The 17,521-nt window shown below is 47.3% G+C and overlaps 1 protein-coding gene across 1 annotated transcript; it reads right to left on the bottom strand.

The window, feature by feature from the left end:
* Window positions 1-2,737: 2,737 nt before the first annotated feature.
* LOC112045076 (uncharacterized) lies at window positions 2,738-3,859 on the bottom strand. The gene has a single exon (XM_024081142.2). It carries the CDS (start codon window positions 3,857-3,859, stop codon window positions 2,738-2,740), a length of 1,122 nt encoding a protein of 373 aa, XP_023936910.2.
* Window positions 3,860-17,521: the final 13,662 nt, after the last annotated feature.

Here is a 17,521-nt window from a genome sequence, read left to right as displayed (position 1 = left end):
TTCATAATTTCCGACTTTTGAGCTACTTCGACTTAGTATCGGAAAAATTTCGAACTCACCTCAAGCGAAAAGAGTCTTTGAACATGGTTAGGCGTTGAAAGTTACGTATAAGCGCGCTCTCAGAACACGCTAGTTTGAATTTCATAATTTTCGACATTTTCAGAAACTTCGACTTAGTACCGGAAAAATTTCGAACTCACCTCAAGCGAAAAGAGTCTTTGAATATGGTTAGGCATTGAAAGTTACGTATAAGCGCGCTCTCAGAACACGCTAGTTTGAATTTCATAATTTCCGACTTTTTGGGTACTTCGACTTAGTATCGAAAAAATATCGAACTCAGCTGAAGCGAAAAGAGTCTTTGAATATGGTTAAGCATTGAAAGATACGTATAATCGCGCTCTCAGAACACGCTAGTTTGAATTTCATAATTTTCGACTTTTGAGCTGCTTCGACCAAGTACCGGAAAAATTTCGAACTCACCTCAAGCGAAAAGAGTCTTTGAATATGGTTAGGCATTGAAAGTTACGTTTAAGCGCGCTCTCAGAACACGCTAGTTTGAATTTCATAATTTTCGACTTTTGAGCTACTTCGACTTAGTATCGGAAAAATTTCGAACTCACCTCAAGCGAATAGAGTCTTTGAACATGGTTAGGCGTTGAAAGTTACGTATAAGCGCGCTCTCAGAACACGCTAGTTTGAATTTCATAATTATCGACTTTTGAGCTGCTTCGACCAAGTACCGGAAAAATTTCGAACTCACCTCAAGCGAAAAGAGTCTTTGAATATGGTTAGGCATTGAAAGTTACGTATAAGCGCGCTCTCAGAACACGCTAGTTTGAATTTCATAATTTTCGACTTTTGAGCTACTTCGACTTAGTATCGGAAAAATTTCGAACTCACCTCAAGCGAAAAGAGTCTTTGAACATGGTTAGGCGTTGAAAGTTACGTATAAGCGCGCTCTCAGAACACGCTAGTTTGAATTTCATAATTTTCGACATTTTCAGAAACTTCGACTTAGTACCGGAAAAATTTCGAACTCACCTCAAGCGAAAAGAGTCTGAATATGGTTAGGCATTGAAAGTTACGTATAAGCGCGCTCTCAGAACACGCTAGTTTGAATTTCATAATATTCGACATTTTCAGAAACTTCGACTTAGTACCGGAAAAATTTCGAACTCACCTCAAGCGAAAAGAGTCTTTGAATATGGTTAGGCATTGAAAGTTACGTATAAGCGCGCTCTCAGAACACGCTAGTTTGAATTTCATAATTTTCGACTTTTGAGCTGCTTCGACTTAGTACCGGAAAAACTCCGAACTCACCTCAAGCAAAAAGAGTCTTTGAATATGGTTAGGCATTAAAAGTTACGTTTAAGCGCGCTCTCAGAACACACTAGTTTGAATTTCATAATTTTCGACTTTTGAGCTACTTCGACTTAGTATCGGAAAAATTTCGAACTCACCTCAAGCGAAAAGAGTCTTTGAACATGGTTAGGCGTTGAAAGTTACGTATAAGCGCGCTCTTAGAACACGCTAGTTTGAATTTCATAATTATCGACTTTTGAGCTGCTTTGACCAAGTACCGGAAAAATTTCGAACTCACCTCAAGCGAAAAGAGTCTTTGAATATGGTTAGGCATTGAAAGTTACGTATAATCGCGCTCTCAGAACACGCTAGTTTGAATTTCATAATTTCCGACTTTTGGGGTACTTCGACTTTGTATCGAAAAAATATCGAACTCACCTCAAGCGAAAAGAGTCTTTGAATATGGTTAGGCATTGAAAGTTACGTTTAAGCGCGCTCTCAGAACACGCCAGTTTGAATTTCATAATTTTCGACTTTTGAGCTTCTTCGACTTAGTATCGAAAAAATATCGAACTCACCTGAAGCGAAAAGAGTCTTTGAATATGGTTAAGCATTGAAAGTTACGTATAATCGCGCTCTCAGAACACGCCAGTTTGAATTTCATAATTTTCGACTTTTGAGCTTCTTCGACTTAGTATCGAAAAAATATCGAACTCACCTGAAGCGAAAAGAGTCTTTGAATATGGTTAAGCATTGAAAGATACGTATAATCGCGCTCTCAGAACACGCTAGTTTGAATTTCATAATTTACGACTTTTGAGCTACTTCGACCAAGTACCGGAAAAATTTCGAACTCACCTCAAGCGAAAAGAGTCTTTGAATATGGTTAGGCATTGAAAGTTACGTATAAGCGCGCTCTCAGAACACGCTAGTTTGAATTTCATAATTATCGACTTTTGAGCTGCTTCGACCAAGTACCGGAAAAATTTCGAACTCACCTCAAGCGAAAAGAGTCTTTGAATATGGTTAGGTTAGGTTAGGTTAGGTTTTTTCTTTTTTTTTTTTTATTTTAATCCGGTGTCCCCTGACATGGTCAGAGATCTTGTTATGCCTCTCTCTTTTTTATCTTTTATATTTTAACTATTTATCTTTATTTATTATTTTTATACTTTGATTACATTTTACTACTTTTATTTCGCGATTGTTACATATTTATTACACATTTTACAAAAAACAATTAAGCAAATAAAACAAATAAAGACAATTATACATTTAAAATCAAATATACTTATTCAGGTGTGGCCATTAAATCTTTCTCGGTCCAGAAGCTCAGGGTAAAGGTTGGTAGCAAAGGGTTCAATTTTGGCTTTTGCGAGGGACAGAGCAGTGTGATTTTTACGAAAGTTAATTGCTATATTCAATAATATACCAAAAACTATACGTCTGTATCCACTGCTCTGTTCCTGGCAATAGCAACCCGTGCTACTCTGCTAGCGAACTTGAGCAACGCCTCTCGACCAGAGGCCCCGCCCAGAATGGAGGGCAAGGAGCCCCTGCACAGCTTCACGCGCAACTCCTGTTGCAGGTCCTCGCGGGTCGCGTCGTGCTGAGGGCAGTCCATCAGAAGATGCAGAATCGATTCTGATAGGCCGCCATCACACACGCACCCCGGATCCTCTTTGCGCTTGAACCTATGCAGGTACTCCGCGAAACCTCCATGACCAGTCAGCACCTGGGTGAGCACCGCATTTAGGTCGATGGTTTTGACCACTTTGTGGGCAAAGCGTACATCCGGCAGAAAAACTTTTGTTGTGCCCGCGGTTTCTTCGGACTTATATCTCCGGTCCCATTCGTCCAGCGACTCCTCACGGAGTAGTCGCTTGACGAATGACACCGGGCATCGGTCATAGTCCGGTTTCTTCTTCAACCCCAGAGCCGCCTCTCTCGCGAGCTCATCAGCTCTTTCGTTTCCTTCCAGCCCCGCGTGAGCTTTCACCCAGAACAGGGAAAGTTTCTTGTTCTGGGTGTGACAAACTCTCAAGTTGTCGCGGATGTTACTCACGAGGGGATGGAAGGAATTACGCCCGACCACCGACTCGAGCGAAGATCTCGAGTCGGTGTATATGCCGATGGAGGCTTCCGGGCGTTTCGTCGCGAGAGATACAGCTCTGTCCAGGGCAAGAAGCTCAGCCTGATAGACCGAGCAGTGCGCACTCAACTTTAGCTTGACGGCTTTGGTTTCGGCCTCGCGATTCCATATGGAGATCGAGGCCCCAACCTTGCCGTCAATTTTACTGCCATCAGTGAAGATGCGCACTCCTTGAGCGTTATTACGCTCAAGGTCGTCTCGGTCAACCAGGCTGGTAAACCGCAGGCAGAGCCTTCCGGCCGGATACGGCATTCTCCCATCCATCTCTCTGTCGCCAAGCAATCGCTCCGACACTCCCCTTTTGGCCTCGTACAAGGACGCGGCCTCACGTATTCGGAGATCCAAGGGGAGTATCCCAGCGAGTGCCATGGCGGCGTTCAGAGAGACGGTACGGTACGACTTGGTCATTTTCTGGGCGAAGCCTCTCTGAAGCGTACTCAAGCGCTTTTGCACCCCAAGCTTCCTGGCAGCGGGCGCCCAGGCACTAGCGGCGTACAGGACTATTGGCTCCACTACTGCGGTATAAATAGTCTTTATGACTGGGGTGGTGTCCCCAGCTCACCCTGGCGGCCCTCGACAGCTGCTTATACAGATCTTCAACTCTCTTGCAAGTGTTTTTCACATGAGAGTTGAAGGTCAGGTTGCTGTCTATCGTGAGCCCCAGGATTTTTATTTCGCCGGACAGGTCAACGCTGGTCCCGCCCATATTCAGGCGCGGGGAGTCGTACTTCAGTTTTTATACTATATTTTCACTATAGCATTGTGGTCCGAACTCGTCACGCTGTCATACACCCTCCAATCCGACACTAACAAGAGTGCGTCCGGTGAGCACGCCGTAATGTCGACACGGCTAGAGTACCTTTTATTTCCTCTAATCAAGTAATAAAATGTCGAGTAGGGGTGCTACCCTGATTGAGTATCTGCAGGTCGAGCTCCTCTAGAACCCCAAACAAGGTCTCCCCTCTGCTGTCGGTCTTTTTGCTGCCCTACCAGGTGTTCCAGGCATTTGCGTCGCCTCCAACCACCACATATCGAGAGTCCATGCTCGAGACTACTGCGGCTAGTTGGCCCAAGTATGGCTCTATCGGCTGGTCGGGTTCGAAGTAGAACGAGATGACACCCATCTCCCAGGCACCGGTTTTTATTCGCACCACCGCGATGTTGTTGGTGGTGAACTTGGTATCAAGGGTCACGGCCAAGTCGCAGTCGTACACGACAACTGCGGCTTTGACGCGGTCACCCTGTCTACCGGCACCGGTTGGGTTGGGTTGGGTTGGGTTGGGTTGGGTTGGGTTGGGTTGGGTTGGGTTGGGTTGGGTTGGGTTGGGTTGGGTTGGGTTGGGTTGGGTTGGGTTGGGTTGGGTTGGGTTGGGTTGGGTTGGGTTGGGTTGGGTTGGGTTGGGTTGGGTTGGGTTGGGTTGGGTTGGGTTGGGTTGGGTTGGGTTGGGTTGGGTTGGGTTGGGTTGGGTTGGGTTGGGTTGGGTTGGGTTGGGTTGGGTTGGGTTGGGTTGGGTTGGGTTGGGTTGGGTTGGGTTGGGTTGGGTTGGGTTGGGTTGGGTTGGGTTGGGTTGGGTTGGGTTGGGTTGGGTTGGGTTGGGTTGGGTTGGGTTGGGTTGGGTTGGGTTGGGTTGGGTTGGGTTGGGTTGGGTTGGGTTGGGTTGGGTTGGGTTGGGTTGGGTTGGGTTGGGTTGGGTTGGGTTGGGTTGGGTTGGGTTGGGTTGGGTTGGGTTGGGTTGGGTTGGGTTGGGTTGGGTTGGGTTGGGTTGGGTTGGGTTGGGTTGGGTTGGGTTGGGTTGGGTTGGGTTGGGTTGGGTTGGGTTGGGTTGGGTTGGGTTGGGTTGGGTTGGGTTGGGTTGGGTTGGGTTGGGTTGGGTTGGGTTGGGTTGGGTTGGGTTGGGTTGGGTTGGGTTGGGTTGGGTTGGGTTGGGTTGGGTTGGGTTGGGTTGGGTTGGGTTGGGTTGGGTTGGGTTGGGTTGGGTTGGGTTGGGTTGGGTTGGGTTGGGTTGGGTTGGGTTGGGTTGGGTTGGGTTGGGTTGGGTTGGGTTGGGTTGGGTTGGGTTGGGTTGGGTTGGGTTGGGTTGGGTTGGGTTGGGTTGGGTTGGGTTGGGTTGGGTTGGGTTGGGTTGGGTTGGGTTGGGTTGGGTTGGGTTGGGTTGGGTTGGGTTGGGTTGGGTTGGGTTGGGTTGGGTTGGGTTGGGTTGGGTTGGGTTGGGTTGGGTTGGGTTGGGTTGGGTTGGGTTGGGTTGGGTTGGGTTGGGTTGGGTTGGGTTGGGTTGGGTTGGGTTGGGTTGGGTTGGGTTGGGTTGGGTTGGGTTGGGTTGGGTTGGGTTGGGTTGGGTTGGGTTGGGTTGGGTTGGGTTGGGTTGGGTTGGGTTGGGTTGGGTTGGGTTGGGTTGGGTTGGGTTGGGTTGGGTTGGGTTGGGTTGGGTTGGGTTGGGTTGGGTTGGGTTGGGTTGGGTTGGGTTGGGTTGGGTTGGGTTGGGTTGGGTTGGGTTGGGTTGGGTTGGGTTGGGTTGGGTTGGGTTGGGTTGGGTTGGGTTGGGTTGGGTTGGGTTGGGTTGGGTTGGGTTGGGTTGGGTTGGGTTGGGTTGGGTTGGGTTGGGTTGGGTTGGGTTGGGTTGGGTTGGGTTGGGTTGGGTTGGGTTGGGTTGGGTTGGGTTGGGTTGGGTTGGGTTGGGTTGGGTTGGGTTGGGTTGGGTTGGGTTGGGTTGGGTTGGGTTGGGTTGGGTTGGGTTGGGTTGGGTTGGGTTGGGTTGGGTTGGGTTGGGTTGGGTTGGGTTGGGTTGGGTTGGGTTGGGTTGGGTTGGGTTGGGTTGGGTTGGGTTGGGTTGGGTTGGGTTGGGTTGGGTTGGGTTGGGTTGGGTTGGGTTGGGTTGGGTTGGGTTGGGTTGGGTTGGGTTGGGTTGGGTTGGGTTGGGTTGGGTTGGGTTGGGTTGGGTTGGGTTGGGTTGGGTTGGGTTGGGTTGGGTTGGGTTGGGTTGGGTTGGGTTGGGTTGGGTTGGGTTGGGTTGGGTTGGGTTGGGTTGGGTTGGGTTGGGTTGGGTTGGGTTGGGTTGGGTTGGGTTGGGTTGGGTTGGGTTGGGTTGGGTTGGGTTGGGTTGGGTTGGGTTGGGTTGGGTTGGGTTGGGTTGGGTTGGGTTGGGTTGGGTTGGGTTGGGTTGGGTTGGGTTGGGTTGGGTTGGGTTGGGTTGGGTTGGGTTGGGTTGGGTTGGGTTGGGTTGGGTTGGGTTGGGTTGGGTTGGGTTGGGTTGGGTTGGGTTGGGTTGGGTTGGGTTGGGTTGGGTTGGGTTGGGTTGGGTTGGGTTGGGTTGGGTTGGGTTGGGTTGGGTTGGGTTGGGTTGGGTTGGGTTGGGTTGGGTTGGGTTGGGTTGGGTTGGGTTGGGTTGGGTTGGGTTGGGTTGGGTTGGGTTGGGTTGGGTTGGGTTGGGTTGGGTTGGGTTGGGTTGGGTTGGGTTGGGTTGGGTTGGGTTGGGTTGGGTTGGGTTGGGTTGGGTTGGGTTGGGTTGGGTTGGGTTGGGTTGGGTTGGGTTGGGTTGGGTTGGGTTGGGTTGGGTTGGGTTGGGTTGGGTTGGGTTGGGTTGGGTTGGGTTGGGTTGGGTTGGGTTGGGTTGGGTTGGGTTGGGTTGGGTTGGGTTGGGTTGGGTTGGGTTGGGTTGGGTTGGGTTGGGTTAGGTTAGGTTAGGTTAGGTTTTTTTTTTTTTTTTTTTTTTTTTTTAACGAGTATCCCCTAACATGATTAGGGTCCTTATTGAGCTGTTTTAAATTTTGCTTGCGTATGGTCTATTATTTCTGTGTGTGTATTGTTTTTGAACTAGAACGTAACAAAGCGAAGTAATTTATATGCTAGTAAGGCTTTATATTCAATAATACAAGAAATACTATGCATCTGTATTATTCGCTTTGTTACGTTTTATTGCAATTTTGGTTATTTTTGTACAAAATTCTAAAAATGCGTCTCTACTGGAGGTTTCGCTCAAAATTTGTGGGACAGAGTCCCTGCACAAGTTCATCGATATTTGCTGTTGGAGGGCCTCGCGGGCTGCGCCATGCTGAGGGCAGTCGATTAGAAGATGTACTATCGTCTCACCAACATTCCCATCGCATACGCAGCCCCCGTTGTCCTTGCACTTAAACCTGTGCAGGTACTCTGCGAAACCACCATGTCCTGTCAGCGCTTGTGTCAGCAGTTGTGTAGTTTCCACCTTCTTCATCACCTTATGTGCAAACCGCACATCCGGCAGAAATAGTTTTGTGGTGCCTGCAGTTTTCTCTGTTTGGTATCTCCGGTTCCATTCGTCAACCGACCGCTCACGGAGTTGCCGTTTGGCAAATGAGACCGGACACCGATCGTAGTCAGGCTTCTTTTTCAAAGATAAGGCCGCTTCCTTCGCGAGCACATCGGCCCTCTCGTTGCCCTCTAATCCAGCATGTGCTTTAACCCAGAATAAAGATACTTCTTTGTTCTGGGTTTCACACACCTTTAGGTTGTCTTTTATATTTTGAACCAATGGATTGAGGGAGTTCTGTCCAACTACTGACTCAAGAGCCGACCTTGAGTCAGAGTAAATACCGAAAGTGGTCTCTTTTCTCTGTGTCGCGATGGAAGCAGCCCTATCCAGAGCTAGAAGCTCAGCCTGGAAGACTGTGCAGTGTGATCCCAGCTTAAGTTTGAGGGCTTTGGTTTCAGCCTCGTTATTCCATAAGGATAACGCGGCCCCAACCTTGCCCTCAATCTTACTGCCGTCAGTAAAGATTCGGACTGCTTGGCTATTATGGGCATCCACATCTGCCTGGTCCACAAGGCTTAAAAACTGCAGGTCTACTTGTTTCGCCGGATGGGGTAAGGTATTATAGGGTGCTCTCACTTCTATTTCTCTATCTCCTAATACTTCCTGGAATACTCCTCTTTTTGCTTCATATAGAGATGCTGTCTCTTGGATCTTTAGATCCAGTGGGAGCATTCCAGCAAGTATTAGGGCTGAGTTTAAGGAGACAGTTCTGTAGGACTTGGCGACTTTTTGAGCGAAACCTCTTTGCAGAGCATTAAGACGCTTTTTAACCCCAAGTTTGTGTACAGCACTGGCCCATGCACCACTGGCATACATGGCGACTGGTTCCACCACAGCTGTATAAATTGTTTTTATAACCTGGGGGTGGAGACCCCAGCTCACTCTAGCGGCCCTAGAAAGCTGTTTATAAATATTCTGCACTTTTAAGCAGGTGGCCGTTAAATGTGCGTTAAAAGTGAGCTTGTCGTCTATGGTGAGTCCGAGTATTTTAATTTCAGGTGACAGCTCTATGTCGATCCCTCCCATATTCAGGAGCGGGGAATCGTATTTTAGTCTATTAGTTATGACCATCGCCTTGGTTTTTTGCGGGGCAAACCTTAGTTTATTTCTGATTCCCCACTCCTGAACATAGGCGAGAGCGGCATTAGCTCGTCTGGAAACTTCTAGTCCCGTATCACCATCGACAATGAGGACGACATCGTCAGCAAAAGCCTGACAATAGTCATTCCTCTGTTCCAGTCCTTGCAGTAAAGGGTCCAGCAGGAGGTTCCACAAGGTTGGACCTCCTATTGAACCCTGTACGCAGCCTTTATTTGTACTTTTTGGGTACTCCACCCCTGCGTACCTCACTCCTACCTTGCGATCCTGGAGATAGCTATCCATTACCCTGCGAATGTTTACCGGACATTTTTCCTCCGCCAGTCTGATTCTAATGGCTGGCCACCAGGCGCTATCGAAGGCGCCCTCTATGTCTAATGATATCATTGCCACAATTTTCTTTTCATTTAATTTGGTTCGAATATGTTTCATTAAGACATAGAGAGCGTCCTCGGTGCTCCTTTGAGGCATAAATCCAAACTGGCGTGTACTGAGCCGGGGAAGTATGTACCATTTGATCCGCCCAATGAGTAGCTTCTCCAGGATTTTGCCCAGTACGGATAATAGACCAATAGGTCTGTAGGCCTTCGGATTTGTATAGTCCTCTCTTGCGGGTTTTCGGAGAACTATTACCGTCGCCGCCTTCCATATGGTTGGAAAATGGCCTAATTGCAGGCATTTATTGGCAAGAGCGAGATACACGTCATTGTCCTGTGCTATGACGCGCTGACATATGTCAGCCGTGAGACCGTCCGACCCAGGGGCTTTTTTGGGATTGAAGCTTTGAGCTACGCTCTTTAATTCTGCAGAGGTAAACGGTGGATCCAAAATTTCATTTTGGGTCCAGCCGTTTACTTGCTGAGCTTTTTGTCTCATAAGCTGATGTTCCGCATTATCCTCTTCTTCCCGGTCTTCTGGATAGAAGATCTCAGCCAATAGCTGTGCCGACTGGTCGGGATTATACGTCTTACCATCCTTAACCAGTGGGAGATCCTCTTGTCTCTTAGCTGTCCTCCCTATAACGCGATAGATCCCTTCCCAGAGTCCCTCTTTATCTTGTCTTTCACAAAACTTCTTCCAACTGGATATCTGCGCCTCCCTAGCTTCGCATTCATAATTTTCTTTGGCTTTCAGGTACTCATCTACGACTTTTCTTCTACGGACTTCAGCAGCGCATCGGATCCGGCGCTTTTTCGTGGTGACTTCGTGCTTCAGCGTGGCGAGCTCATCACTCCACCAGGGTAAGTTGAACTTTTCTATATTTTTCTTAATTGGTATAGCTTGTTTGCATGCTTCAGTTATTGTATTTATGTATTTATTTATTATATTATCTGTTTCTACTATGTTGCTTATTTTTTCTATTTCTATTTTATTTATATTGTATTGTGCCAATAATTGAGTGAATTTCTCATTAAATTCATTTCAATTTGCTTTTTTGGTGTTGTATATTCTTGTTGTTCTATTTATTATAATACCCTTCGCTTCTTGTAAGTTGATTTTAAATTTAATCACGTTGTGGTCTGCGCTCGTTACTCCGTCATCCACTTCCCAATCATCTACAAAAGCCAAGGCGTGGGTTGAGCATGCTGTGAGGTCTACCCGGCTGGACAAAACTTTGTTTCCTCTGACCGTATAAAAAGTCGGGGTGTTACCTTGATTTAGTATTTGTAGGTCCAACTCTGTCAGGGTTCCGAACATCGTTTCTCCTCTCTTATCGGTCGTTTTACTACCCCACCAAGTGTCCTTTGCGTTCGCATCACCACCCACTACAATGAATCGAGTGCCAAGGCCCGTAATGGCTTCTTTTAGTTGTTCCAAGTATGGCTCAATTGGAGTCTTTGGTTCGAAATAAAAGGATATCAGGCCAATCTCCCAGGCGACGGTTTTGATTTTTACAGCAACGATGTTCTTAGTCGTAAGCTCAGGTTCCATTACCACCGTGAGGTCTTTGTCAAACATTACGATTGCTGCCTTTACTACGTCGTCGCCCTTTGTGCATTGAAAAATGCGAGCTCCTGTGTGGTCCTTCATCCTTGCAACTCCTCCCACGTAAGGCTCCTGGATCAATGCAAATGCTACCTTTCTTTTATGGGCCTCGATCATGAGCTCCTGGGTGGCAAGCCTCATGTGTTGTAGGTTAGCTTGAAAGACGCGGTAAGCTTTTATTTCTCCCTGGTTCGCTGCTGTTGTGGTTCTACCCGGGGCAACTTTAGCAGTACGCTATGGTTGCTCTAGCTAGGGTCTCCCACTTCTTTCTGACAGTACACTCCGTGGCAAATGCGTTGTGGCTTGCTGCATCTATCCCAGCTCGCGTGCAGTTGCAGCAGGCAGGGGCAGACCCAGCTAGCCATTTGGGACAGTCGACTTTTAGATGGTCCTCTCCACAGTGGCTACATTTTTCCTGGGAATCCTTACAAAATTTTCGGGAATGCCCGTAGCCCAGGCACATAGAGCACTGGATGAGAGGAGATTGATCCTCAACTCTAACTTTTTGGAGGTCGATATGCACTGCGCCAGCCTTCGTCATAATAGTCCAGACTTTAGGGGATACTCTCAGTACTATGTGGCAAGTATGAGGATTCCTTGTTTTCTTTCTAAACCTTATTTCCATTCGGTTGTCCTCATCTTGCAAATCTTTAAACATACCTTTATTCTGGCTGTTTAGGGCTTTGAGAACGTCCTCGTTGCTGTTGTATTGGAGGACATTCTTCAATACCACCAGGGGGTCCTTATTCTGTATTTCCTCTATTGTAAGGTGCTCTCCTGCTTTTCTTAGTCTACTGATAACTTTTTCTCTCTCTTCTTTCGTTTCACACCCTACAATCACTTTTCTGTCTTTTGCCTTCCTGACCCTGTCTACTTTAACTTCTCCATCCTTTGCGTTAATAGCCTCTCTGATTTTATTTAATACCTCCTCACCCGATTCTTCCTTATCTTTTGAAGTAACCACAACTGAATGCAAGGCGGCCTGCTCCATCGGCCGAGATCTAGCCACGCCTGCAGCCACACTTGCATAAGTTGTTGTTATTTCCTGCATGTTCTGATACTTTTCTAATTGAACCTTTAGATCCATCACTTTTTCAGTGTTTTCTTTCATGAGTTTACTATGTTCGTCCAGTTTCTTCGCTAACTCTTGATCTATACCGTTCTCTTTTCTTTCTAATGCCTCTTTTCCTATTTCCAAGCTTCTTTGTGATTCGCTTTTTTCGGCTAAATCAGCACCCGCTGTCGGAGATGGTTGGGGCCTTGCCGTCTCGGCCTCTTTCACCAGCTGGTAGAGCCTTTCGACTGCCTGTGTCACTTCTAGCTTTATTTCAGTCTTCAAATTCCTGGAGTTGTTTATTTGAAGCTTAGCCTTAACAAGACAGGCTTTAGCCTCCATCGTTCGCGGTGAAAGCCGCTGCGAACTTGTAGTGCATGAAGTATTCGCAACTGAGGCTGGCTTCACTTTTTGTGAGGCTAATTTATCCCTGGTGGAGCTTTTGGCTTTTTGTTGGGAAGAGCCGCACGATGTTGTTTTTCCTGGTGAGACAGGAGAGCAAGGTCCCGAAGCAGAAAGCCTCTTTTCCCACTCTCCAACACTTCTTCCGACTGCGAACTGTCCATTCGCATCAGCCTGAGAAGCAAGGGAGAGGTCGTCACTTACAGTGACTATCTCGGGTGTCTTCATATCTTGCACAGGCTTCTCAGCTTCAGTCGAACTGGGCTTTGCAGGAGTTCTGTATCCAACTCCAAACATCTTACTTCTTCTCCCAATAAATATGTCAGGAAGACGACAAGTCAAATTAACCTAACCTATTCTAAAATGAATGGGAGGTGTATAATCTCTCCCAGTCAGGTAAAAATCAGTTCAATAATTAAATAACAATAAACCTATAATAACTAATAACTAAACTATGTGGGAGGTGTAAAAAGCCCCCACAGTCAACAATACAATAATAATTAGAAATAGGTTTTCTTAACCTTACCTAGTAATATTAGGAGGTGTAAATTGCCTCCTAATCGTCCAGTTTTAGTTAAAACTAAGTGTCAATATAATAAGTAATAAGGAGGTGTGTAATGTCTCCCAAGTCAATTTTCTTTTAGACTAGCGTGTAAAAAGCTCTAATCTGTCAAAAAACTTTTTCTTCGATTTATGGCCTAGTTTTCGTGTCACCCACCCCTTAAAGTGTACGTTTCGGATCCTCACAAGATGGAGAACCCGAAACGACAATAAAAATTTTTTCCCCAAAATCGACCCTCAGCTTCTTATATCTATATTAAGGGTGGGTGGGAGGGCCAAATTTTCGGTTTTATGCGTTTTCCTCCCAAACGGCTGGACCGATCCGGGAGCGCGGCGGGTCGTTCGACGCGCCTTCGGGAGACGCTCCCGACCACACTGCGGGGGATGAAAATAGATTTTCCTGGAAGAAAATTCGCAGGAAAATCTATTAAATTTCACGGAGTTGTGGCCGGCGCGCGTTTAAAGTGTGCTCCTGGGGCGAGTCGACGGGCCGAAATGGTCCCGGACGGTGTATCCCGTTTTAAAGGAATGAGAGGAACACGCGGGAACACGAGGAATGGTGAAAAACAAAAGATTTTTAACGAAATTAGGCCGAAAATTGTAAAATTAACAAATTTTTATTGAGTTTACTCAATACTTGTATGGCAGATCTCGATCGCTTAGGTGGACTTTTGAATAAATTTTGCAGGTAAAATTTTCGGTTTTCCGCGTTTTCCTCCCAAACGGCTGGACCGATCCGGGAGCGCGGCGGGTCGTTCGACGCGCCTTCGGGAGACGCTCCCGACCACACTGCGGGGGATGAAAATAGATTTTCCTGAAAGAAAATTCGCAGGAAAATCTATTAAATTTCACGGAGTTGTGGCCGGCGCGCGTTTAAAGTGTGCTCCTGGGGCGAGTCGACGGGCCGAAATGGTCCCGGACGGTGTATCCCGTTTTAAAGGAATGAGAGGAACACGCGGGAACACGAGGAATGGTGAAAAACAAAAGATTTTTAACGAAATTAGGCCGAAAATTGTAAAATTAACAAATTTTTATTGAGTTTACTCAATACTTGTATGGCAGATCTCGATCGCTTAGGTGGACTTTTGAATAAATTTTGCAGGTAAAATTTTCGGTTTTCCGCGTTTTCCTCCCAAACGGCTGGACCGATCCGGGAGCGCGGCGGGTCGTTCGACGCGCCTTCGGGAGACGCTCCCGACCACACTGCGGGGGATGAAAATAGATTTTCCTGGAAGAAAATTCGCAGGAAAATCTATTAAATTTCACGGAGTTGTGGCCGGCGCGCGTTTAAAGTGTGCTCCTGGGGCGAGTCGACGGGCCGAAATGGTCCCGGACGGTGTATCCCGTTTTAAAGGAATGAGAGGAACACGCGGGAACACGAGGAATGGTGAAAAACAAAAGATTTTTAACGAAATTAGGCCGAAAATTGTAAAATTAACAAATTTTTATTGAGTTTACTCAATACTTGTATGGCAGATCTCGATCGCTTAGGTGGACTTTTGAATAAATTTTGCAGGTAAAATTTTCGGTTTTCCGCGTTTTCCTCCCAAACGGCTGGACCGATCCGGGAGCGCGGCGGGTCGTTCGACGCGCCTTCGGGAGACGCTCCCGACCACACTGCGGGGGATGAAAATAGATTTTCCTGGAAGAAAATTCGCAGGAAAATCTATTAAATTTCACGGAGTTGTGGCCGGCGCGCGTTTAAAGTGTGCTCCTGGGGCGAGTCGACGGGCCGAAATGGTCCCGGACGGTGTATCCCGTTTTAAAGGAATGAGAGGAACACGCGGGAACACGAGGAATGGTGAAAAACAAAAGATTTTTAACGAAATTAGGCCGAAAATTGTAAAATTAACAAATTTTTATTGAGTTTACTCAATACTTGTATGGCAGATCTCGATCGCTTAGGTGGGACTTTTGAATAAATTTTGCAGGTAAAATTTTCGGTTTTCCGCGTTTTCCTCCCAAACGGCTGGACCGATCCGGGAGCGCGGCGGGTCGTTCGACGCGCCTTCGGGAGACGCTCCCGACCACACTGCGGGGGATGAAAATAGATTTTCCTGGAAGAAAATTCGCAGGAAAATCTATTAAATTTCACGGAGTTGTGGCCGGCGCGCGTTTAAAGTGTGCTCCTGGGGCGAGTCGACGGGCCGAAATGGTCCCGGACGGTGTATCCCGTTTTAAAGGAATGAGAGGAACACGCGGGAACACGAGGAATGGTGAAAAACAAAAGATTTTTAACGAAATTAGGCCGAAAATTGTAAAATTAACAAATTTTTATTGAGTTTACTCAATACTTGTATGGCAGATCTCGATCGCTTAGGTGGACTTTTGAATAAATTTTGCAGGTAAAATTTTCGGTTTTCCGCGTTTTCCTCCCAAACGGCTGGACCGATCCGGGAGCGCGGCGGGTCGTTCGACGCGCCTTCGGGAGACGCTCCCGACCACACTGCGGGGGATGAAAATAGATTTTCCTGGAAGAAAATTCGCAGGAAAATCTATTAAATTTCACGGAGTTGTGGCCGGCGCGCGTTTAAAGTGTGCTCCTGGGGCGAGTCGACGGGCCGAAATGGTCCCGGACGGTGTATCCCGTTTTAAAGGAATGAGAGGAACACGCGGGAACACGAGGAATGGTGAAAAACAAAAGATTTTTAACGAAATTAGGCCGAAAATTGTAAAATTAACAAATTTTTATTGAGTTTACTCAATACTTGTATGGCAGATCTCGATCGCTTAGGTGGACTTTTGAATAAATTTTGCAGGTAAAATTTTCGGTTTTCCGCGTTTTCCTCCCAAACGGCTGGACCGATCCGGGAGCGCGGCGGGTCGTTCGACGCGCCTTCGGGAGACGCTCCCGACCACACTGCGGGGGATGAAAATAGATTTTCCTGAAAGAAAATTCGCAGGAAAATCTATTAAATTTCACGGAGTTGTGGCCGGCGCGCGTTTAAAGTGTGCTCCTGGGGCGAGTCGACGGGCCGAAATGGTCCCGGACGGTGTATCCCGTTTTAAAGGAATGAGAGGAACACGCGGGAACACGAGGAATGGTGAAAAACAAAAGATTTTTAACGAAATTAGGCCGAAAATTGTAAAATTAACAAATTTTTATTGAGTTTACTCAATACTTGTATGGCAGATCTCGATCGCTTAGGTGGACTTTTGAATAAATTTTGCAGGTAAAATTTTCGGTTTTCCGCGTTTTCCTCCCAAACGGCTGGACCGATCCGGGAGCGCGGCGGGTCGTTCGACGCGCCTTCGGGAGACGCTCCCGACCACACTGCGGGGGATGAAAATAGATTTTCCTGAAAGAAAATTCGCAGGAAAATCTATTAAATTTCACGGAGTTGTGGCCGGCGCGCGTTTAAAGTGTGCTCCTGGGGCGAGTCGACGGGCCGAAATGGTCCCGGACGGTGTATCCCGTTTTAAAGGAATGAGAGGAACACGCGGGAACACGAGGAATGGTGAAAAACAAAAGATTTTTAACGAAATTAGGCCGAAAATTGTAAAATTAACAAATTTTTATTGAGTTTACTCAATACTTGTATGGCAGATCTCGATCGCTTAGGTGGACTTTTGAATAAATTTTGCAGGTAAAATTTTCGGTTTTCCGCGTTTTCCTCCCAAACGGCTGGACCGATCCGGGAGCGCGGCGGGTCGTTCGACGCGCCTTCGGGAGACGCTCCCGACCACACTGCGGGGGATGAAAATAGATTTTCCTGGAAGAAAATTCGCAGGAAAATCTATTAAATTTCACGGAGTTGTGGCCGGCGCGCGTTTAAAGTGTGCTCCTGGGGCGAGTCGACGGGCCGAAATGGTCCCGGACGGTGTATCCCGTTTTAAAGGAATGAGAGGAACACGCGGGAACACGAGGAATGGTGAAAAACAAAAGATTTTTAACGAAATTAGGCCGAAAATTGTAAAATTAACAAATTTTTATTGAGTTTACTCAATACTTGTATGGCAGATCTCGATCGCTTAGGTGGACTTTTGAATAAATTTTGCAGGTAAAATTTTCGGTTTTCCGCGTTTTCCTCCCAAACGGCTGGACCGATCCGGGAGCGCGGCGGGTCGTTCGACGCGCCTTCGGGAGACGCTCCCGACCACACTGCGGGGGATGAAAATAGATTTTCCTGGAAGAAAATTCGCAGGAAAATCTATTAAATTTCACGGAGTTGTGGCCGGCGCGCGTTTAAAGTGTGCTCCTGGGGCGAGTCGACGGGCCGAAATGGTCCCGGACGGTGTATCCCGTTTTAAAGGAATGAGAGGAACACGCGGGAACACGAGGAATGGTGAAAAACAAAAGATTTTTAACGAAATTAGGCCGAAAATTGTAAAATTAACAAATTTTTATTGAGTTTACTCAATACTTGTATGGCAGATCTCGATCGCTTAGGTGGACTTTTGAATAAATTTTGCAGGTAAAATTTTCGGTTTTCCGCGTTTTCCTCCCAAACGGCTGGACCGATCCGGGAGCGCGGCGGGTCGTTCGACGCGCCTTCGGGAGACGCTCCCGACCACACTGCGGGGGATGAAAATAGATTTTCCTGAAAGAAAATTCGCAGGAAAATCTATTAAATTTCACGGAGTTGTGGCCGGCGCGCGTTTAAAGTGTGCTCCTGGGGCGAGTCGACGGGCCGAAATGGTCCCGGACGGTGTATCCCGTTTTAAAGGAATGAGAGGAAC

This window comes from Bicyclus anynana, chromosome 24 (genome assembly GCF_947172395.1).
Source record: "Bicyclus anynana chromosome 24, ilBicAnyn1.1, whole genome shotgun sequence".
NCBI lineage: Eukaryota > Metazoa > Arthropoda > Insecta > Lepidoptera > Nymphalidae > Bicyclus > Bicyclus anynana.
The sequence above is the reverse complement of the archived record's forward strand: the minus strand, read 5'-3'. Positions and strand labels throughout refer to the sequence as shown.